The sequence below is a fragment of the Lineus longissimus genome, chromosome 12 (assembly GCF_910592395.1).
Source record: "Lineus longissimus chromosome 12, tnLinLong1.2, whole genome shotgun sequence".
Classification (NCBI taxonomy): domain Eukaryota; kingdom Metazoa; phylum Nemertea; class Pilidiophora; order Heteronemertea; family Lineidae; genus Lineus; species Lineus longissimus.
In genome coordinates, this window is record NC_088319.1 from 11,832,119 (window position 1) to 11,856,575 (window position 24,457).

Genomic DNA, 24,457 nt, shown 5'->3' on the forward strand with positions numbered 1-24,457 from the left:
GAATCAATTAAAGATAGGCGGCGCTCTCGTATAAACGCCAAATGAACTAGAGTGAACTCAGCCAAATCAGCCCGCGTGCGAAAAAATAGGTTTGGCCCAAAATCACCAGTGTGAAAATTACCAAAATGGTCGCATACATTTCTAAAACCAGAATTTGTGGAAGATAACGGCTAACATCCACCATAAACCAGATGAATACAGCCTCTAAATAACTGCTGGTATTTACTATATACTAAATGTTTATACAATAAATTATAATTTAATTAGCAATAATACAACAGTTTCGTAATGAACTTTTTCACCTCCTCGAATCGAGATGAAGAAAACAGGTTTTAGGCCTTAATGAGGCCAAGTGAAAGAAAACTCTGGGTTCTCAATGAAAACAGCATATGCGTTGTACGGTAATACATAACATAGATAACCCGGGTGTTTCTATTCAAGTGTGGCAACCCGCAGACAGGTAGCGCTCCATTACTCTCCAATTGTATTGTTCATTTATGCTATTCCTACGATCTGTCCATCATTGTCAATTGAAGAAAGTACCCGAGAGCTGCGCGGACACATTAGACTCCCGGGGCAGTCCATTGCATCATCCTAATTGGCTCTCCTTCTGAGGAACGAGACCGGTCCACTGCGTCTGGAGTGTAATTTTTATTGAATGCAACAGTCCTGGCCAAAACTGTGTGTCTGTTAGCGAAAGGATCAGGGGGCTCGGACTGCTGGTCCGTTAAATTCATAAAGAGCGCTTGCGGCCAGGCAGCGGGCGGAAAATTTCATTTGGCCTGAAAAGATTCTACTTCGCAGCTGCTTTTGATATTGGTAGCAGCAGGCCCAGGATGGACGGGCCGGTGGATTATCGAGACAAAGGTGATGGCCTTCCGAAGGGGCTTGACCAAGACAGTGGCATTGGCAGTGGGTGAGTCCGAGTTTTGTTCAGCATGCCCCGGCTGGGAGATGGACTCCAGCCCCGCGGACTTCGAAAGCTTTGATACTGGGCTTTTGTTGGCTCAGGCACGCAGCACCCGCGGCTGACTGGCGGAAATTGTTGCTGTCAGGCTTTTGTTTGTGATGTGTTGCTGTTGACTTTGTCAAGTTGATGCACAGAGCAACGTAACAATAATCGTTATTTCATCAGGGAATTAGGGCGACAGAAACCTATCGATATGACAGAGTAGACATTCAAGTCGGGCCTATGTAAACACTCCCTGAGGTACAAAGTCTTCAAGTAGCCTTAATGGATTTTAAGTGCCGAGACCAATGCGCATCATTTTGAACTCGGGCCTATGCTGTTTTGAAGTGACCAATTTATACACATCCTTTGAAGTCAAGCCCAAGTAATACTCCCTGAGATACGAAAGATCCATGTGGCTTTCTTGAGCTAATAAAGATTCAGGTCTTAATTGCTCTGAAGTGACTAATGCACATCCTTGGGGCACAGCCGATTTATGTGGTCTTTGAAGTGGTCAATGGTGAATGCACCTCCTTTGGAGCTTGTCCATGTAAACATTTCCGGGGGTAGAAGAGATTGCCTATATAACTACCACTGACACAATCCTTTGAAGTTGGGCCTACGTAAACTCTCTCAAAGTTTAGATGGCCATAATTGCTTGGAGTCAGAAGTGCATGATTGTACAGTATTACTCTTTTGACAAGTAAGGTATGTGTAAGCGAGGATGGAAAAGAAGGACCAATGGTAGTAGTCCCCATGGCCCAACTGGCCTGAGAATGAAATAGGGAGAGCTGTAACCGGGTCACATACAAAGCCTCACGTTAAAAGCTTAGAAAATTTATGTTATTTGTGAAGTTGGACACGATAGATTCCCAAGATCTGAAAAAAATCCACTGATCTCCAATAACCTTAATCTTTAAAGGCGTGTAAGAATGTTGACTGTTGGTGTTTAACAGACCAGGTACCCGAGCTATATCGAGTCTCCAGAGATTTCTCGCAGAGAGATCTCAAGAAGCTTCCCACGTTGTAATATACCTTCAATGCTCTTTTTCCACACTTTAAAACGTGTTATATTTTTTTGGTTTGTAGTCTGAAATGCAGAGCGGTAGAGCTAGCCCATGGTCTGTTGTCTTCAAACAAAGCCCGCTCGCACCTAGGCCCAAATTCCCATTGTTCTGCTGTCTTATCAAAGGGTTATCGGCGCAAACCTTCATAACATCGACCTCCACGAGACAGCTTTCAACGGGGTCGATTGGGCCCAAATCGGCAAACACAAATACATGTCGGTGATCATGCAGTCTCCGTTCGTAGTTGTGTATTGTCGATCACCAATTTCCATGAGAGCAAGAAGAGTTTCATGGAAGTTAATGGTTATGGCCTAATTGGATAGTTACTGGATACCAACATAATAGTATATTCCTCCACTGTATTTGTGGCACAAATAATCATAAATTGGTCGCTCGGTGTACGCAGTTTTGTGTCAGGCGCTATAAATTAACGGTATTTTTGGATTTAATAGGCCCTTTTGATTGCCGCACGGATACAAATTCAATAGAATTAGGCTAATGTGTAGATGGGCAACAATACTGGCAATTCTATAATGCATTAATAAATTGTAGTTGCGCTCATGATGTTGGGTATAATTATCAATTGATGCCTAGTCAAGGTCACTAGCTCATCCCTAATTCAGATGAAAAGCGCAAATTAGTGGTGAATCTGGTTTGCGGTACTTAATGTTTAGGACAAATGACATGGATTAGCATAGTATATATAGGCCTACATACGACACTTAAGGAGATTCCTCTTTTTCTTCTGCAAAGTGACATAAATAGTGTATAGGCTATATTACAAAAGCATTCCGCGACGTTACTATTTATAGCTCACAAGGTCATTTGAATAAGATATTGATGACGTTTTAGTCACGTGACAGTCGGACATCGACACTTATTTCTACGCATTTTAGCTTATTTCAAAGTCAATTATCTTTGACCCTGCATTGTTTTTAGCATGAATGATACCATAGAGTCAGAGAGAGAAATATTCAGAACAATAATGTAGTATTTCCAATACTCGGACATGTGCCAGATTGAATCTAACTGCCCTAGTTAGAAAGCCTGAATCCATTACGAAAGCGCATGTTTGTCCGACATTGCCTGTAATTCAGCGATGGGGAAATAGAGGGCAGCAGCTGCAGTGACCTCATTATCGCGGAATGCTATTCAAACAAATGACTTCTGCGATGCTGTTCGGAACTGCAAACGTAGCAAGGTGTGATCTAAACCTCTCCATTTACTGTCGAAGCCTCTCCATTTATTTTCCCAACGCTTTGTGATACTATATCCCGAGGTGAACGATGGAGGTCGATTCAATGTAAGTCGGCATTCTTAGGAATCATTAGACTATTGATGAACAATTCAAAATGCTCTGAGTGGCTTGTTTACATAGATTGTGTGTGTGATGTTATCTATTCCATAAAGAATTTTAGTTTTTTTCATTGTGCTATCGCATGCTTCTCTTCTTCTGGTAACCTGGTTAATATTTACACGCCAGCCTAGTATTGCGTGGTACCGGCAGTATATTACAGGCAGTATTCATCTGCCTATTTTAATTATTCATTAAAACCTCCCTTTCAGGAGAAAGAATATACATGTACATGCATGTAATAAATTTACCATGTTTACAGGACGGTAAATCAGACAACTGAAATGCTTTAACTAGCGTACCCCTTAAACGTTAGTTCGAACTATAACCAGATTACGCTCCGATTTCAGATACGACAAGGTGAAGAATGAGAAACGTTGTTGGAAACGACGGAGCAGTTTGGAAAAGAAGTTAATCGTATTCATCACATTGGCAGCCTTTCTCATACTCGTACTTATCATTGCAGTTATAGTTATAGGTAAGTTTGTCAGCGGTAAAAGGCACTCAATCACAAAAAATTGACAAATAATGTTTAAATTGCGATCAAATTTCAATAATTTTGGGGATAATGGATAGAAGATTACGTATTGGCCTATATAATGTATAAACACACGCTGCACGAAATTCCACTTGTTTTTTTTTCAATTGTGCTAACTACGTGTACGAATAAATAAATAAAATAAAAATAATGCAATGATATTTTTAGCTACACTTGGTTAGCAATCCAGCAAAGCTGTGAGGCAATCTGATATCATGTGTAACAACTGATTACTGGCAGACGCCACTGATTTTCAAGTCATATCACTGTTCATGGGATGGTCCTCAGCAAATTTTGCGCAAATAGACGGACATTCTTAACGGATTCACAGTGTATGCAATATCTAATTGAAGGACGTTTGAGTCGGTTTGCCAAACAATGTGTTTTGGCAGCTTTCTTGGAGCTGGTGTACTTGGTGACGGCCTTGGCGACGGCCTTGGTGACGCCTTGGCACCCTGCTGACGGCATGCTTATAGCGAGCTCTCCTGGCAAAACAAGACGGACAGCGAGCTTTTTCCGGCTGGTAATGGCCGGGTGGACTTCCTGTTGTAGTGAGTTAGGCGGGATGCCGCTGCTGCACTTCTCTCAAAGATGTCGTTCGCATAATTAGGCTGATCGCAATAAACTTGATGTGAGCAACACTGGTACTTGTGACACACAGATGTCGTGTGTTCCTCATGTATATCTGTCCTAATAACCCTGCATTACTGATAAAACCTTTCTTTTTCCCTCAGCATCAACAACAAACAGGCAAGGTGATATTTGTTATTCAGAGGGGTGTATAAATGCAGGTAGGGAGTGAAGTCTTAAGCTATCGAATTGTTTACAACGTCAGTGGCAAGCTAGCTATCACTCGTGCATTATTTCGGTAAACGGTGTCTCTGGTTCCATATTTATATGACGTCATTGATATCGCCTGCAGACCGATCCCAGGTCCTCCGAATCCACTGTTTCCCTGATTCCCCTGTTTCAATGTGGCCGAGAACGGGGCCTTCTGCACTCTCAGCACAGAAACTGCCACGAAGTCCTCAATATAAAGCAGATTGAAATGTAACTTTAAACTTAAATATTCGGTACATTGGTAAATCACTCATACGAAAGATTACGTATTGACCTATACTGTTGGTTCCAGCGTCAAGAATTATCAACGGTATCGATCGAGATGTATCACCATGCGACAACTTTTTTAAATTCGCGTGCGGCCAGTGGAATCGGAATCACCGAATACCTAGCGAAGATTCCCGAACGACCAGCTTCGGTGTTCTTCGGAAAGAGGTGAGAGCGATTGTTCGAGCGTCGTTGGAGGAACCCGTTTACGCAACAGATCCATTGGCGGTTGCGAAGGCAAAAGATCTTTACAAAGAATGCCTGAATGGAAGTAAGCAAATAAATTCAAGTTTAGAAATAGTTTCAACTGTTTTTGAATATCAAACTTTCTCGCCTCTCGTCTCCTCTGGCCAACACTCATGTATTACACTCGCAAGTTCGAATAGATTCTTGAAGAGACGTCCATCAAGTGCCCAAGCACCCTAAATCGTTTCCCTAGTATAGCCCCTCTAATATGACAATGTCATGCATTACATCATGCACTATATACCTGGAACTCCCCCGTCAGGTTTTATGATTGCAGTGTTTGAGAGATTTGCAAGTGACTTACGTGTATATAGCCCTGCCACACCAAAGATGAAAACTAGCCGTGGGGGAACATATCATGATAACACCCGATATGTAGTTTTCCCTTTGTCATGGCTCGTTGATATGATTGTCCGGCAAAATGATAGATGGGAGATCGAAAAGGTCGCTTGACTCCGGCATTTGATTCGATCAAAATAGAACACCTTTCGGCCGGAGGGGCCGTTTCTAAAACATCTGTTCCGAACATGGTTTTTTTATTTCAGCCCAAACGGAAGCCCGTGGAATAGCACCTCTGATGGATCACCTTTCCTACTTTGGTGGTTGGCCCGTTATCAACAAAACCTGGCGCGAGGAGGATTTTGACTTGGTGGACCTGATGATCAAGTCAAGGACACAAGGCGTTGATACCCTCTTCTGGACGCGGGTCAAACTTGATGAAAAGCAGTCCGACTCTCACATAAACACGGTAGGTGGGTTGGGTCTCGGTGCGGGAAAATCCAGAGAAGTTGCGGTTATTCTTCTGGCACTGACTTCAATTCTAACTTAAGGCTACATCAAAGGGGTTCGACACCTTTTGTATTTAGTGGTGGCTCTGGAAAATAGCAATGAAGTTATTATGCACGAGGCCATTTTTTTGCGTGCCACTACGGTTTATGCGCCATTTGCGTTTATTAGCCTGGTGACTCCGTCTTTGGCCATAGGACTGGTAGAGTCAACTCCAGCTTGTCATGTTGCTCATCTGGTAGCGTCTTTTGCTCGTCATTTGTCTTCTTTTTCGTAAGATAGGGGAGGCTGGCCTTGGCATGCCAAGCCGAGATTACTACCTCAATGGAAGAGACGACGCTTCTTTAAAGTCATATGAGAAGTATGCCACCGCCATGGCAATCTTGCTCGGGGCAGATCCAAGTCAAGCGAATGAGGAGATCGAGAAAATGGTGGACTTGGAGATTGAATTAGCAAAGGTAATTTAAGGAGCTAAGGAGTTAGTAGTGGCTCGGACTCTGAGTCGAGAGATCCCTCGTTCGATCCCCAATATCGGCGTGAGACTCTAGGCAGGTCGGTTTTATCTACAGGCTTTACTCCACCCTTTTGTATAAATCGGTACCGGTCAGAAATGCTCACTACAGATTCTTGCGCTGGTTGAGCTGCTCATTCGGGGTCATCTACTGAAAGGACAGAACGGGGTCAAAGACTGGTGTAAAGTTTGATGATAACCTATAATTATAGTATCGTTACGGTAGTTAATATCTATATATTCAACCTTTTTAAGACGAGCTTTGACTACTAGTTTGAACCATAATCGGACTGATGTGAGGAATACGTACATCGCTACCACAATCGGCCCTGCAAGTGTAACAGTCCTTCAGTTGTGAAAGCAATGGCATGACCTCGACTATATCATTGTTGTAAGTGTCTATCTCTTGTAGATAAACAAGATGCTGAAGTCTCATCAAAAATTTGAAAAGTGTGTTCTTGTGGTCTTATGTTAGCATTCTATATAAAAAAACACTTGTGTTACTTTTGTTTCAAAGATTAAAACCCGACAGGAAGACGAGAGGGACTTGGAGAAAATGTACAATAAAATGACAGTGAAAGAGCTCAGAGAAAAATACTCAGAGGTGCGTATGCTTGAAATCATCAATTGGTGGTGTAACTTTTATCAGGGCTTGTTGATCAATGATTGGTTTTATTTCCCCTAACATACGCATTATTACTTAACGAATTGACACCATACTAGCGTGTCTCTGTACCAAAATCAAAACCGGAGGGGGGGGGGCTAAAACCTGGGCCCAAACCTAAGGCCCTTTGACCTCTGATCTATTCTAGTTCAGAGATGATGTATTCTCAGTTCTGTTTATACATAGAAAATCAACAAATTGTCTGCACAAAGCATACTGAAACCTCTCTTCGGTCGTGGCCGAGTTCCATCAATTCCAACACGGTACGGTACTTTGGCGCGAATTAATGAGGTCCAGTTTACACACAACATTGCAATCAAGGTGTTTTAGAATGCCTCAATACCACATTATGTGTGAGTGCTGAGGGCTATATCGAAACTCGTCGTGTGCATGGATACGAATTATGTCTTGTTTTACTTTCAGTTTGATTGGGGAAGATACATGACGGGAGTATTCGCGTTTGCAAACATCACCTCGAATGACACAGACCTCGTTATAGTTAGGAAACCAGCATATCTCACAGCTATGTTCAAATTGATAAACTATACACCTAAAAGGTACATTGCATAAGTTTTAGGCCGGGTCTATTTGGCAAGCCGCTCGCCGAACAGGCATCTTTTTTTGTCCTGTTTGGAGAGCCGCATGCCAAACAGCACTAAAAAGCCACCCTGTTCGGCCAGCCGGGCTTGCCAAACAGGTAAAAAATCTACCCTGTTTGGCGAGCTGGAGACTTTACTTTAATATTAATGAGTTCGGCTCTCCATTCAGGACAAGAAAAAGTCGCTGTTTGGTAAGCCGGGCTTGCCAAATAGTCACTTCCTAAGTTTTACGGCCAAATTTCCTTTCATTCATCCATTTTCACTCGCGCTGTGCGGTCACTCGGCTCGATGGAAAGAGACCTTCTCATCAAGTTAAAAAATTCTAGATGCCATCATTTTTAGCGAGTCCTGTAATATTCCTCGCCATGACAAATATAACCACCTCTCGCCATAGAATAGGATGGCACCTACAGAGGGCCCTAGTGTTTGCCAGATGTAATTTTGGTAACATCAGAGCTGGTTGGTATGATTCCATATTCCGCCTTCTCCATACACGTTCTTCTTCCATTGCTCAATTGAAAACAATTGATTACCTGAGATGTAATAAAATCCTTTGAAGTTTTGCAGTCTGATCCGTTTCGAATATTTCTTCAACTTATCTCGTTCCTTTCTTGTTGGTTCGGCCTGCCTTTTTGCTAAACTTTCGATTTAGAAATTATCGCCGTGATGGCTCCCTTGGGGCGTTTTTCAAAAGTAGTCATCACCTCAATTTGGCCAAAGCTAATAAGCATTTAAATGCCAAGTTTGAAGAAATTTAACATTATTTTACGATGGTTAATGATAGAAAGCTGAGGTATCTATTCTTAACACCAAATTTATTTATCTGAGGGGGTGGTGGATTGCTCTTTGTGATCGAGAACTATTTTGGAAAGCCCTCGTATTTTTCACAGGTTTTCTAGAAATCTGACCTTTTAGGGAAAAGCGGACAATGTCGGACTCATGTCGGATAAACTAGGAAAAGTAGGAGAAACCATTAAGAAGTCGGAAAAAGCCTCCTACCAGTGTATGGTTATATACATGTAGGTGTTTGAACAAATTATTCACCTTGTTCACTGAAGTGGAAATATAAGTGTCTGAAGCCATTCACTTTTTGAAAATCGCTCCGTGACAGAGTCTGAAGGCACATTATGTCACGTCATATATTGTTTCTCCTTTCCAGAACTGTGGCAAATTACATTGTTTGGAGGCGAGTAAAGGGAAATATGGACCGACTGCCGAAAGAATACAAGAAGCCATTAAGTGCTTACAAGAAGGTAACAGGAGGCAAATATTGCAGTTTTGTAAACTTTCGCACTTGACGCTAGAGGCACTGATTTAGTTTCCTACAACGTGAACACTTCTAGTACTAGTAAGTTGCCACTATATTGAAAAGCATTACCGCGGATATAGAATAGGAAACAATTTTTCGATTTGCAAAGAGGCTATCGCATCACCAACGTGTTATTAAAGCAGGCGAAAATGAATGCTGCCCTACGCGACATTTATAGTTCTCCATAAAATCACCTTAAACACACCATAGAGTGTAAGAATTTATTTACAAAGATCATACTTTGTTAATTTGGTAAAATAAACCGTTTTATTCTAAAAGGCGGCACTTAATAGGCCTGAATAAGACTTACAGTTTGAACTGGTGATGCAGTAAATATGACGTAGGATTATCGAAACCCTGAATCTCAGGATGCCGATATCCAAGATGGCGGCACTAGTGAGTTACTGACTTTTTTTTAATTGCGTCACTTTGCGAGTGTGAAACTTTCAAAATAAACCTGTGCATGTATTTGGCAAAAATCTGTGGAGAAGTACTTTCTTTTTCTTTTAATTCTTTCATTCTTGCTTTTTTTGTTCAAAGGAAATTACTGGTTCTAGCGGAGAAAGGGCACGGTGGGAGGTTTGCGCCGGTTACACCGAAAAGTACCTGGGTGGTGCTGTTGGCCGGATATTCGTCCAGAAGAAATTTGATGAGAAGGCAAAAGGCCTTGTAAGTAACAAAAAATTCTGAAAGTCTCATATTATTTTGTAGGGGAATGCTGATTACAATTTCTTCCTCCTATTTGGTGTTGAATATGAGACGCCAGACACTTTAAAGCGAACGTCGTCGGAGCAATACAATGACCTCACGGGCGCCTCAGTCGGTATCAACGCTGTGGCAATTGGTGCATTATCAATTCATACGCGAGTTTTGTGAATGGAACCCCATTAGGCCCTATTGTCTACAATATGACATGTTCATCAGGCTGGCCGAGTCTAGCTTACTGATCGGCGCCAGACTTTTATACAGGAAATTAGAAGGTTCATTTTCACAGCCCGAGAAAATGTACAAAGTAGGCCGAAACGTTAGTCGTGAGAAATCTTCTTTGAGCCATCGATATATAATTCTTTTGATTATGGATGATAAATCAAGGATTTCCGAAAGCTGGGGAGATACCAGTGCCGATTCATTCAAAAGGGCTAAATTCGGCAGTCACCAGAAATTAACCAATTCTACACAGGACCATATATCTGGGAGACCCAGTTTCAGTCAGTTTTGCCTACGGGAATAGCATTCCGCGACGTTACTATTTATAGCTCACAAGGTCATTTGAATAAGATATTGATGACGTTTTAGTCACGTGACAGTCGGACATCGACACTTATTTCTACGCATTTTAGCTTATTTCAAAGTCAATTATCTTTGACCCTGCATTGTTTTTAGCATGAATGATACCATAGAGTCAGAGAGAGAAATATTCAGAACAATTATGTAGTATTTCCAACACTCGGACATGTGCCAGATTGAATCTAACTGCCCTAGTTAGAAAGCCTGAATCCATTACGAAAGCGCATGTTTGTCCGACATTGCCTGTAATTCAGCGATGGGGAAATAGAGGGCAGCAGCTGCAGTGACGTCATTATCGCGGAATGCTATTGGTGAATAGGATCTTGCAACAACAAACACTCAACATCCTTTCGACAGGCGAAATGAAAGGAAATCGATATCTAGCTCTTCACTGATGATTATGCATTTTTCTGCTCCTGTTTGGTTTTATTAGGCAGAAGAAATGATAGAAAACATCCGAGCGGCATTCAACGAATTTCTTGATGAAAATGATTGGATGGACGACGTCACTAAAAAGGCCGCGAAGGAAAAGGTTTAGTATTTTGACTACTATAGTCATGGGGGGGGGGGGGGGGGGCAGAGGAAATTTTACTCGTATTTATCAACTCGTCGTCGTAATGCAAGAGGGGGTAGAGAAAATAGAGAGGTCTTGCAGTGTTCATAAACGACCAAGTACGACGTATGTAAATGTCGACGACTTTTTTAAAATTCTCTGATTTCCTGTGCAACAGGTATATATATAAGATGAGTGTCGACTATGTGGCATAGCAAATCACTTGATGACACGTCGACATACTTGCCTCGTATTGTGTTTAAAGGAAGATGTATTTTTGTCTTACCTTTATAAATATTGGTGCCGTCAATTCAAAATGAAATTTCAAATTCATGATATTTTTGCATTATTTAATTTCAGGCAGCTGTCCTGTTGCCAAGGGTAGCCTACCCTGATTTCATTATGAATGATACGGCTCTGGATGAAAAATACGAAGATGTAGGTATTTTGCCATGTCGACTTAATACCGTTGGTGAACATCACCCCCGAGTCTCCTCCTTTCACTGCCGACCAAATAGGGCGGGAAATCCGTCAGACGCACATTCATAAACGGGTGACCAATGAAATCGCTCTATAGAAAGTAATTGAATGACGGCCTGAATTGTTATTGCCAACCTTGCTTTATGATCAGGTTACCCTTCTTCTCTACAACACGCACAGTGCATTCGTGTCGAATCAGCATTACATACATGGAAGTCGCAGTGAAAGTGCGGCGCTGTATTTTTTTCGTATCATTCCGCAGAATCGGTCTTTTTCAGATAGTGGTGATCACCAACAAATATTTCGAAACAAATATCGCTATCAAGAGTGTGTATGCAAAGAATAACATAGCAGAGATACAGGAAAAGGTGGACAAATCAGAGTAGGTTCTGAGGTATTTTCTCACCTTCCACTTTTTTGGTAAAAATCAAGGAATTTAATTAATCAAGATAGGTTGAGGCATTCTTAACTCCTTGTTGTAGGAATAAAATGTTGTTAGAGAACTCAATAAGCTATCGATCCTAAGCACGACTTTCTTCGACTTGCTTTTCGTTAAAGTACTTTAACATGTTTGACTCAGATCTTTGACCTCAAATCACTGTTTGTATGGGGAAACTCACACTTGCTATTTCTTCCGTTCGAAAAGATCACTTTAACAAATGTTAATTTGTTTTCTTCAGATGGCCTTTTGTTCATCCATCAGCAGTGAATGCATATTATTTTCCAAACTCAAATCAGATAAGTACGTTGTTGTTATGTTTCAGCAGTCATGCCATGGCCCGTTTTTTTGTTGTGAGGCCCAAATCCATTTTTGTAATCACTTTTGTTACGTTTTAAAAATTGTTTTCGAAGCAATAAAATGTTGATTTCTTTCTTCATTGACTGGTTTTACACAGAGGTAAACTAGTACCATAATTCAACGCCATAAGAAATAACGAACACCCCATTCATCCTTTTCAGTGTTTCCGGCTGGTATCCTCCAGCCACCATATTTTCATCTAGAATATCCCAAGTGAGTGTTCGTTCTACATGTATATTGTGCATATTTACAATGCTGCAGACATATCACGTACTGTACATTGAAGATATTGTGCATATTTACAATGCTGCAGACATATCACGTACTGTACATTGAAGATATTGTGCATATTTACAATGCTGCAGACATATCACGTACTGTACATTGAAGATATTGTGCATATTTACAATGCTGCAGACATATCACGTACTGTACATTGAAGATATTTACCTCTCGATCATTTCGTTTATTCAGGATATTTATCACAATGGAGTATGCAAGTATTTACGGTTAACTTTTGCTTGAGGGCATACTTCGATAAATGAGGAAAGTAGCCTCTTGTTCTAAAATAATTTCGTAAAATCTAAATATAAAGTTAAATCCCGCAAAACATGATTCCGAAACATTATGTTAGAAGCCTACTCTCTATTTCAGATACCTCAACTACGGTGGCGTGGGTTTAATGATGGGACATGAAATAACTCATGGATTTGACGATGAAGGTACGAGCTCGAATTCACGCCTCAGTTTGTACACATCGTCGATGTATTGTCGATTCGTCAAATTAAAATTTGTTCGTCAGTCGGCAGGTTTCGCAATCCGTGTGAACGATGAACTATGACGAAAGTCAAGACAGTCTGTTGTGTTTTCAAGTCCTGTTAGAATTCATTTCCCCGACACTCGTAAGTCATCGAACGAATAAAGGAAATTTCACGTTTTCACATAAAATTGTCGATAAGATATACATCTACATACTTCGTACTTCATCGTTCGTAAATGTGGTGCACCATCACCCGTTTCTCTACAACAGGTCGTCAAACAGATAAAGATGGTAATTTGGTTCCCTGGTGGACACCTTCGGCGGTTGAGAACTTCAAGAAGAAAGCCCAATGCATCATTGATCAGTATTCTAGTTATAAAGTAGAGGAGGTTAATATGACGGTGAGTTGATATTAAGAGTTACTTACTGAATGAATTTTTTTAACGAATGATGCCAAACTTGAGCTTAAGGTCCGTGTGACTCTAATTCCCATTTCTCATTTTAATGTCATTAGTTCCTCCTTTTCTTTCCGTAGCTTAATGGCATCAACACCCAGGGGGAGAATATCGCAGACAATGGCGGTCTAATGGAGGCTTTCAGGGTGAGTGAACGTGAGGGGCGTGTGTCATTTTCACGGAAACAACTACGAAGGTAAACAAACTGCGTAATCCTTTAAAATAATTTCGTCATCTTTCAGGCATACAGAAATTACGTGTCCTCGAGGGGTAGCGAGGAACCAAGATTACCCGGTGTCGACCTCTCAGGGAATCAATTATTTTTCGTCAACTTCGCCCAGGTAAGGTCATGAGCGAAAGCGGGTGGAAAGGAACATCCTGCCCGAAAACAATGGTGTGTACAAGAAAATATTCTTATTGAACACTTACTAAAACGATCGTCCTTGGTCACTTTCGTCCTGTACCTTAATCCATTACCTGAATGTGCCTGTGTAAGAAAAAGTGAAACTGTGGAAGCCTATTGTAACGGGCTACTCCTTGTAGCTCGGCCAATACCTTGTTCTACATATCCTTTTTGAACTCGGCTCCCGCCTGGAAAAGGGTTGTTCCCATCCACAGGTACCCCTGAGTCGTGTCCTAACGCGAATAATGCATATAGATATTGTAATCATGAACTACACACACACTACTAGTACATATTATTTAATTCCAGATAAGATGCAGCAAAGAACGTCCGGAATCCTTCTTGATGGCTATAACAAACTGGCGACATAGTCCTAATAGATACCGGTGAGCTATCAGAACTGATTTCAGCACCCCATCTGCTTTTAATTGCAATAAGGATTTCACCAGACAAAACCCTATGTCGCACATATTTCTCACGTCAAGAAAATTTTTCGGAGAGACCTACTCAAAAGCAGGTTAACTCTTACGTCATGACTAACAACTTAACGTACATGTACGTATGTATGTAGTATGTAGTATGCTATAGTAAAAAAAACACTATCACATTATCAAGTTTTGCAGAGAGTTGTTTTTCATTTTCATCATCAAATAAGCCCAAAATAGAGAACATTTGTATTTCCAGCGTTATTGGTACGGTATCCAACATGCCTGAATTTGCCGCAGCATTTAACTGCCCGGTTGGCTCACCAATGAACCCAGAGAAGAAGTGTCGAGTGTGGTGAGATGAAAACGCCACTTCGAGAAAGAATATTTCAGACTTCGCCAGGCGGTCACCAACCAGCTCAACTCGTACCGTACTGTACGTAATGAACAAGGATGTACTGATACCAACAAGCCCTCGGTACAGACGTTAGAAGATACACGCATTCGCCACTTTCCTCAAGCGGAAATTATGTAGGACTTGCTGTCAGTGACAGGTTTTGACCAATCAAAACCGCGTATGAGATAATGGCCGTGATGTCTGTGCCGAACAAGCATGACAGCTCTCTTTTAATTGGTCTATACCTGTCAAAAAGTCCCACATTGTTGCTTGAGGAAAGCGGCGAATTGGACTTTTATCACTCTAATTTGACTGTGCATCTCGCCAGTTGACAGAAGAGATGTATACGTAGCTAGATTAGCCCATTTCAAAGTCAGTTTTACCAATTACAGTGCCTTCTTCAAGCAGTTGATGGGTGTTTTAATTTTTTAATTTCCATGACAATTTTTTCAACTGTTCATCGAAACGGGACGTTGGTACATGTTATGTACATGTAATATAATGTATAAACAGCACAAAGTGTCCATAGGCTGAGCGTGCATATACAGTACATGTACGACAGTACAATATGCAAAGCATATATCTTTGCCGATCTTTTAAATTTCAATTTGATTCTCAAATAAGAGAGTGATCCCATGCATCGGAAATGATTGAATGGATTAATAATGTTATTGTTAAGACATGATAGACACCACAAAAACAGGACATGTATAGATTAATAATTGAATCATGAGAAAGCTTAAAAGGTTTCTCATTAATAGAATCGTTCAAAGCATTGTCCACACATGGTTTTTTTATATTGGTCAGTATAAGGGATGGCGGGGGTTGTCCGAAATAAACATTAACAAAATAAGGAATCACTCGTTTGTTTTTATTACTGGCTTTCATAAAAAATCTCCCCACCGATCCGAATTACTTGCTTACATCATATCGAGCACGCAATAGCATACATGTATCGATATGTATCAACAATTTATATGAAATTCCGTTTGACAAATTGGCGGGTGATAAGATTAAAGTTGCTTGTGGGTAAAGACGGCGATGCTGATATCAAAAATGTTGCACACCATCCCAATCTCAAACACGGGACCCTTAAAAGAGACAAGACCACAATTGATTTTTTAAGCCTTTTAGCAGTTAAATTGTCAATGTTTGACCGCGACGCATCAAAGAACGCGTCAAGTAGTGAAACTGAAATTCGGATATGATATACGGGTTAGTCTTGCGAGTAACTGGTGCGATGGAAATTGGTGATTGACCACGGAAATTTTTTTATAATCGACAAATTAGACAGACTTTGATATTTCCACTGTTTTCAGCCAACTGGCAGAAAAAACTCAAAACACGCCCCCTATTACCCAATTAGCAAAATTCGAAATTAATTTTTTCATCAAATAATTTCTTTATATCTGTAGACTTGCCACAGCAAATATTTTTTCAATACCTCTCCAAATATGTACTTGAGAGTAAAAAACATGCACTCGTCTAATTGATAGGCCTCGACCCTCCAACCTATGAATATTCATTAGTGGTCTTGTCTCAAAATGCCCGAAGTGGTGGTCAAAAAGTTCATGTGATCAAATCATGTCAACATCGGTAACAAAAATAAGGTCTAGCAGTCTGAGCACTATAGCATGGCATAGTTTTTTGCCCCCTTGACGAACCTCAGTACCATCCAGGGGACTGTCCAAAGGGACAAAACTGGTCATTTTCTGGCAACTTTTCCATGGCCAAAAATGTTCATAACAATATCAGCATCACTGTAATAAAAAAAAAAACAACCTCCAAGTCTTTCGATAATATCGCGGAATCCATTGAACCAAACATAATATTTGATGGATCTATCATCTCATACGCTATTAATTAAACATTGGCAATTAACTGAAATTATCCCAAAGATTAGTGTCGGTAGATAGGAACCACCATAGCTATCGATCAAATCGTGATTAGTCAGTTCGCCATTCCGACGGTCATGCAGCATATGGACTTCGATTGAACTGCTAAAATGGATGTTATTATTTGTGTCATGATTTTTGTATTTTGGATACAGTTTTCAGGTAAGATTTACTAATTCTCCATTGCACAGGACAGAAAGACAATGATCGGCTTCACCATGGCTTGCTACCATATTATACCTAAGCAAATGTCCGTGGCTTCACCCTATCCGCCAAGGCATGTCACCATATACCTAAACATAGGTCCGTGGCTTCACCCTATCCGCCAAGGCATGTCACCATATACATGTACCTAAAAATGGGTCCGTGGCTTCATCCTATCAGCCGATGTAGGCCTATCTCACCATACATGAACATATGTCCGTCGTGGGTTCAGCCTATCAGCCGAGGCATGACACCATACTGAAACATAGGTCCGTGGCTTTACCCTTTCAGCCGAGGTATCTCACCATACATGAACATATGTCCGTCGTGGGTTCAGCCTATCACCCGAGGCATGACACCATACTGAAACATAGGTCCGTGGCTTCACCCTATCCGCCAAGGCATGTCACCATATAACTAAACGTAAGAACGTGGTATCATCCTATCAGCCGAGCCAGGCATTTTTCAAAGGTTTTCATCACCAGCATTGGCTCATTAGACAATTAAATCTGCTATGTACATTCACAACACAACGAATTTGATTCTAATTTTGTTTAGCTTTTTAATGAGACACGTCAGAATTTGATGAGACAAGATACGCGGTCGATCGCGTTTACTGTTTGAATGTCTTTCCGCCCCTGTAAAATCTGGAAAAGGACAAATGTGACCCGCTCTACCAAAACTAGGCGCTTGTCGCATCTGAACTTGACAGGTTGATACGGACTTGTTGTTCATTTCCCTATTGTAGACCTTTTGTGAAATGTGACCAAATCAGTTTGTAATAGATTTCACAAAAGGTCTACAATAGGGAAATGAACAACAAGTCCGTATCAACCTGTCGAGTTCAGATGCGACAAGCGCCTAGTTTTGGTAGAGTGAGTCACAAATAAACTTGGCTTGTGATGACTGTGATCTATAAGCTCGAGTAGATCACTTTAATATCGTATAACTGGAAGTCGGTGAAGTTCGATCGAGCCGGTGTAGAAGTAGGAAATGTCACCTTGAAAAAAGTGTCCGGCCCTATTGTATTCTCACGGATGGTTCTAAATGCCATGACTGTCAATACCTTAGAGATTAAAAGCGCATGATAGAATACTTTGATTGTTCCCCGGATATTCTCTCCTAGAACATCTTGAAGTTCTACACCGGCGCATCGTGCTAAGGCCGCCAGGGAGGGAAGAGATTCGTTGATACTCTTGTTTGCAGATGGCGGTTCTGACGTACCCTTCCAATTCACAACTCGACCAAAGCCAGTAGATTGTTATGAATGCGCCTACGTATCTGTCATCAGGGACAACAAGCCCATCACAGGCCTCCAGATACCCTACATGAAGGTCACAGGCGCAGAGAAACTACCCCGGGTCGATATACCAGCTACGGTAAGGAATACGAAGTTCTGTTACGAACCGTTACGTCCTGAGAGCCAAAATGTGAGGACATGTACGTCACAGGACGGTGCATGCATGGTATGTATAAAGATGACACAACGTTTAGAAAGAGTAATCTCGTTCATTCGACATCCCCACCGAGCGCATGGAAAGTCGGCTTTAGGGGGAAAAGACCTGTCAACGTCTAGAACAATGTTTTTTTGTTCTTTAATCGAGAAGTTTAACATTGAGTAACTCCTCTGAAAATTGATGAGGCGATTAGTTGTCACTATAAGTAATGTAAGGAAAAAGAGGTGGTTTCCCATTGAAAACTGTCTATTACTTATTGAATTTTGCGTGTATTACTTTAGACAATGTAAACATTTAGGCTGGTCAATTTGACCAACGGTGGCGTTTTTTGTCAGGAAATCTTTGAATGAATGATTGATAAAATCGCTTCATATCCGCATGGTTTGTTTCAGAAAATCCTTATCAAGAAATTCGGTCTACAAGTTGCGCAGAGGACATGCGTTCCAGCCAACACGAGATGCCCGACCAACTCAAAAGAGCTGGAATGTCGGATATGTAACTCCCGAAAATGCAACAACGGAAATAACCTATATGGGCATGTGAAAATTATCGCAGTCATGATTGTCATGTTACAATTTTTAATAGGCGTTAATTAACTAGCACTGTATGCGGGAGCACATCTTTATCATAATAAAATCTAAGTCTGGCCTATTTATACATACTGTATATGACTGATATTGCCCAAGTGCAACGAACCCCAAATAATTTTTAAGGCCATCTTAAAGAACCATTGGTAGGCCTATTATTAAGGACAATATTACCCAAATGGGCTCGCGGCGTAAAATCCTCTTAATGCGAGGCAAACGGCAAAATGTGCTTCCCTCTGCTTTTTAGAAAGTGTACGAGTGTTATCTCTCTGTTGTCTATGTCACTTAGCCAATAAAGTACGGTACCACAAAATGATTTAGTTATTAGTTTGCCTGCGTTCAGCATCCAGCGACATCGTAAATTTTTCCGTGCTGATCAACCCATCATTTCAGCAGCATATTACGAATTGATGATGCAATCGGAATGGGCGTAGATTATTTATGATTTATCGTAGGCATTATACAGGACACACTATTGATATTGCTGTGCATGCGATTCCAAAGTAAGCATATGCCTTTATGGTATTGTCAATTGTTGATTTCGAACGTATGATAGTGAAGTGCTCTTGAGGGCACATGGTTGCATTCCGAATTTTAAACTAGTATATGTAATGCATTGTATACGCGAATATTTCTGCACTGCTGTATAGGGCCTTTGGAATTCGGCAATATACATGGCACATATGTGCAATAAATTCAAGTGTTAATTAGCCGGATCTTATGTCTAGTTATTTAGAAGGACGAGAAGAACGAACAAGGCATACCCATTTTCAGGCTATAGAATTATAGGACCAGCAGTTTTGGCATTCCCATGGATTAAAAGTGACTCAGGATTCTGAAGGAGAAAATGAATTTGTTTCGGCCATTTAGTTTAAATTATTTAGCCTAACGGATTCCTTGTAAACGAAAACTGTCGGATATACCCACTTTTGATTTGGGATATTTACCAAATACATGTATACGCAATGGCTCATCAAGGACATTATAAGGACAATCTCCTCATTATGACTTTTATTGCGCTATTTGCATTTATCAAAGGTAAGGAACAGATATGTATTGGAAATATCTAGCTGTATGTATGTATAGTCGCTGTCAGCATTAAATGGCCTCATCATTTTGGGCTTTTGAGCACAAACGACAATCCCGTCCACAATTTTTGATCAATGGCCCAAAGCGATGCGGACATGATGTTCTCAAGCTGACTAATGGTAGCGGCCCATGTCCATGACGCTGTCAAAATTTACCTCTTACAGCGACGGAAATCATGTGTCATGGTACATATAGTCTATACCTGTTGACCTTCGTCTCCTGAGGGCCGTAAATGAAGGGGAAGTGGGAAAATTGACCTTCCTCCAAAAAACAAAACCCTTAAAAAACGTGTTTTTACGTGCAGATGTGGCCGATTCTTGACTCACCAAGGCCAAGAGTTGATTTGCCCATGTGAACAAAATGCCAGCTACGACCGGGGCCTGCTCCTGCATTCGCCAATGGCCACAAGACAAGCATCTTCATAATTTGCTGTTTCAAAAAACAATCGCTATTCTCAGAAGCATTTGCTGTCATCCTTACCGCTTTATCGAACGGGAAACAATCAACCTCTGTTTTTTTCAGCCGAGTTGTCCGTCATTCCTCAATTCAAGTCTTACGAGTGTTATTCATGTAGCTATAACACATTTAGCATGGACGGTGACGTGTTGGAGGTGAATCTGCCGGGGGAAGTCGCCAGCATCAGCGTACAGACACTCTGCGCAGATCCATTCAGACATGAGCGAAAGACGCTGAAGGGTAACTGGGTCAAGTTTGAGGGATATCTACCGGTTGCTAAGTGCCCTACGAGCAAGTGTCAGGTGGGTATAGTTTTTCCCGGGCCTAAGACTCCTCTTGTCCATATCTGTAGTGGTGGAAAGCGGCGACATATGAGCCAAGTACTGGTAAAGCTGGTAAAGCTTGGAGCACAATACCATCACTTGACAGAGAGTCATTTTTTGCAAGTGAGAATAATCGACGAAACGTTAAACGGGTTTTTCACTGCAAAAATATCGCAGGTTTGAAAGCATATTTATACCACAGAGAAAGCTTTTATTCCCTCCCGGGAATTTCGTAAGTCTAATGATGATGTCATGACTGTTAACGTCGTGCATGCTATGTGTCATATTAACGTACAGTTTGAAAGGTCTCATTCCACTGTACTTACAGAAAATCAACGTCCAGACGAACAACAGGGGTGACTTCGTCGTCCGCAGATGTCTCCCGTCAGGTGCCAGCTGTCAGAAGAACAAAGTGTTCAAGGGCACGAACATCACCCAGACCGTCAACTGCTGCGATGGCCACATGTGCAACGGGGTTGACCGGCCTGCAACAGACTTCTGGTGGCTGCTTTCGACTGTTATTTTGTTGTTCGTCAGCCTTACATATTTAACGTAACTTGGTGCGTAGTAGCAATACGTTTAACTGACGGTTAAGGCCTATCGACCACCATGAGAACTGTTTCGTGCGAGTCGATGATATCAAGATTTGCCCTGATGATCCTTTGGTAAGACAATAGAACAGTTGGAATTTAGGCCCAAGAGTACGCGGGCTTAGTTTGAAGAAAAATACCGTACATTAGGTTTGGCTTGAATTCTTTTAACTTCAGGTAAGCAGCAAAATAACGCAATAAGTGTGGACAAATTGTGATGCTGAATGAACGTATCTCTGCATCCATGTAGTAAAACAGTGCAGTCTTTAATTTAATAGCCAACTATCAGGTTGCAGATGTCAAAACAATAAATAATTGATGATCGAGAGATCATTTTGTGCGAAAGCATTTGGCTGAAACTTTGCACCTTGTAACCTTATCATATATTTACTTCTAAGCTGTTTTTTTTTCTCTGTCAACATTTGCCTTTAAAATAATGTTCAATCATAGATACCAGAGTACGTTTAAGTTGTCAAGAAAAGCATTCCTCCAAGAATTAGTCTTAGTTCATGTGCCCCCTTTAATGATGTCTGTGTTAGGTGGATAATAGAGGTTTGAACCGTAGGTAGCCTTTATGCCTACAACTTATTCATTGGCAAACACAGCATTAAATTGACACACACAAAAATGATATCAAGAAGGATATTGGCTGAATGACACCAGATGAGTGTACGTGTAAACAAGATATCGTGCGTGCCTATACTTTGAACAAACAAAGGCGTGAACGCAGCCTTTATGGACGGCCTATAACATTCTCTCACCAAACATGGGCAAGCTCCGTAATTGTACCTGGTCAGATACTGGTTTCCTCGATCCCGGATCGAGGATAGGTAGTCTAAGTTCTCTCTGAAATTAAGATCCACAAAGTAAACGTGTGCAGAGCCTTCTGCACTAAACTGAAACTAGAGGACAATGTGTTCTGTCGCAAATAAATATTTTAAGTTCAAATGAACTGTGCTACAATACGAGAAATTACCAACCAGTGCTTGAACTCCTGTATACATGTATTTGTATTCTGCATGTTCGAATGTTGCATTATGACTAAAACCATCAATAAATCACTTGTTCAATCTTTATTCTCGATGATAGGCAAGTTTCGTTGTACCCTTGCGAACAACGAAGTACTGATACGAAAGGTTGTCATCAAGTCCAGTGCTAGTTCAACCAAGCGTTACTTGTGAATCATAGTCTGTGCGTAGTTGTACGAAGAATGGGGAAAATATACGACTATGAATACACCTACATACTTTGTAGTTCGTAGCCGTAGCTTTTTTAAGGCTTGTGAAACCAGACCCTGGTTGTTCAAGACAAATTTTGTCACTATCGTAGGCATTACCTCACCGTTCTCTCCCTCCGTTAAGCCTCTTCGACTCAAGCGTCAGTGACAAAACTTGTTTGAATAACCGGGCCTATCAATTCAGCCGTATGTCATTCAGTAGCACATTTGCTGAAGCAAATGCAGAAATCCATCCAGGCTTACTTTATTTTGACTGGAATCCTTCATTGCCATCTTCAGAGAAAAAGCGTAACTAGGAGTGATATAAACAGGTAACATCGGTGAGCCAAATTTCGTCATCTTTCAGCAAGGAGATATCAAATGTCGCAAGTTCTTGCATGTTTATGTAAACGTCCATCTATCTGATGATAATAGGCAGGTTTTGCAACCCTACGAACAACGTCAAGTCCTGTGCTATTTCAGTTATGCAACACTGGTAAATCATCTTCTGTACTATAGTTGTACGAAAAAAGCGCGGACATTTTTAGCAAAAGTCCTAGATAAAGTAAATACTGCTACTTCGTTGTGATTAGCGCCGCGTTTGGGTTTCAAATGAAGCAGATGGGATGTGAGAAAAGACTTGCGTTCAAACGCTGACATCGATTTGGCAAGTGTATGAAAAAAATTAGAAATTCATAGAACGGTTTGTTATTGAAAGGGCCGGGCTTGAACGATAATCAAATGAATGCGCACCCTTATTGGATTATGACCCAGCCATGACGATTCCCAACTCAGATCGGCCACAGCAGCCAAATGGTAAATCAGATTTGCAAACGTCTCTAACTTGGACGGGAATGTCGGCATTGACATGGCCCATTGTTGGTATGATATCTCGTTACCATATTTCCCAATGGTAGGAAGCGGCTGCAAGAACCATGCATCAGTTTCAGGACCATTCCAGGAGGCGACGTGATGACACAAGGTCACGTTAATTCAAGCCGTAATGTCAGTGATAACAGGCATGCCTGACGCTATCTTGCCATTGGGGGATACCGTTTGCGGTTCATTCTTTTTCCCTTTGCTTGCATGTTGCGATCAATTATGGAAGACCTCGAGTTCGCCACAAGCCAGTTAGTGATGCATAGAATGGATGAGCCCAGCCGCCCGGATTCGACGCTTGGTTACCTCTCTACCGCCGTATCTTCCTTAGTAGCTTCACACACGCGACTTACTATTCCTTGCCCGCTCGCCCGGAAAATGTCTTTGCAGAGTGAGGCTTCACCAATCTAAGGTGGCCTTTTTGCGCTCTTCGTATAAGCTCGCTCGATCTCAAGTGTATATACTTCCAGTCGGCGACAGGCTTCGGTCGAACATCTCGGAGGGCTTCGCGAGACCTACGACAGCGCTGGTTAAGGATTATCAGATTATTCAGTCGCATCGGAGCTCTATCCAGGCATGACGGTAAGACTTGGAAAGTCGTGAGGCGTGTATGACAACATTTACTGGCTACAAATCTGAATGGATATACACTCTAAAATGGAAATCGGGTAAGCGCACCATATTTTTTTTCTCAGGGATGCTAACATGTTGTTTAACACCCAAAGTTAGCATGTGTTTCTCTTTTTTCCGCAATAATTACATGATAAATCATGCTAATGCAACTGCCTTTGAAAGCAGCATGCTGTAAAATCACGCGTCTTTCGTTCCTTTGTCTTTGTTTCGTAAGCCGGAAAGTAATTTCATTTTGCGACACGCTCAAAGGAGAATAGGAGACCATCAGACCTTCAAGATGTTTGCATACAAATGGTTAGCTTATTCTTTAATTGAGTTACGAAACAAATACATCGAGAGTCGTCAAATATATAGAAAATCTATATCATTTCTTCGAAGCACGCATCGTAAAAGCTGACTGTAATACTGTCGACTGGCTGAAGCAGTTTAGCGATGCCGA

At 41.2% G+C, this 24,457-nt stretch overlaps 3 protein-coding genes across 10 annotated transcripts in view; all 3 read left to right on the forward strand.

The window, feature by feature from the left end:
- Positions 1 to 539: 539 nt before the first annotated feature.
- On the forward strand, positions 540 to 15,546 carry LOC135496676 (neprilysin-1-like). Its single transcript, XM_064786135.1, has 21 exons — positions 540 to 916; positions 3,721 to 3,848; positions 4,643 to 4,699; positions 5,041 to 5,286; positions 5,807 to 6,009; positions 6,326 to 6,505; positions 7,076 to 7,162; positions 7,646 to 7,779; positions 8,981 to 9,074; positions 9,671 to 9,799; positions 10,851 to 10,949; positions 11,331 to 11,408; positions 11,729 to 11,832; positions 12,131 to 12,192; positions 12,411 to 12,462; positions 12,904 to 12,971; positions 13,280 to 13,410; positions 13,545 to 13,610; positions 13,707 to 13,805; positions 14,177 to 14,253; positions 14,552 to 15,546. Exons 1-21 carry the CDS (start codon positions 837 to 839, stop codon positions 14,649 to 14,651), a joined length of 2,274 nt encoding a protein of 757 aa, XP_064642205.1. The 5' UTR covers positions 540 to 836; the 3' UTR covers positions 14,652 to 15,546.
- Positions 15,547 to 19,061: 3,515 nt separating this feature from the next.
- On the forward strand, positions 19,062 to 22,281 carry LOC135496929 (uncharacterized). The gene is made up of 3 exons (XM_064786526.1): positions 19,062 to 19,870; positions 20,444 to 20,679; positions 21,029 to 22,281. The coding sequence occupies exons 1-3, from the start codon at positions 19,798 to 19,800 to the stop codon at positions 21,254 to 21,256; spliced, it is 537 nt and encodes a 178-aa protein (XP_064642596.1). The 5' UTR covers positions 19,062 to 19,797; the 3' UTR covers positions 21,257 to 22,281.
- A 1,437-nt stretch (positions 22,282 to 23,718) lies between these two features.
- Positions 23,719 to 24,457, forward strand: part of LOC135497015 (neprilysin-1-like) — a 51,984-nt gene continuing 51,245 nt past the window's right edge. For 2 of the 8 annotated variants that reach the window (XM_064786652.1, XM_064786653.1), the window contains exon 1: positions 23,719 to 24,053. The gene's annotated coding sequence lies outside the window, so the exon portion shown is untranslated. The remainder of the gene's footprint in view (positions 24,054 to 24,457) is intronic. The other 6 variants (XM_064786651.1, XM_064786650.1, XM_064786654.1 and 3 more) reach the window with 4 other exon arrangements.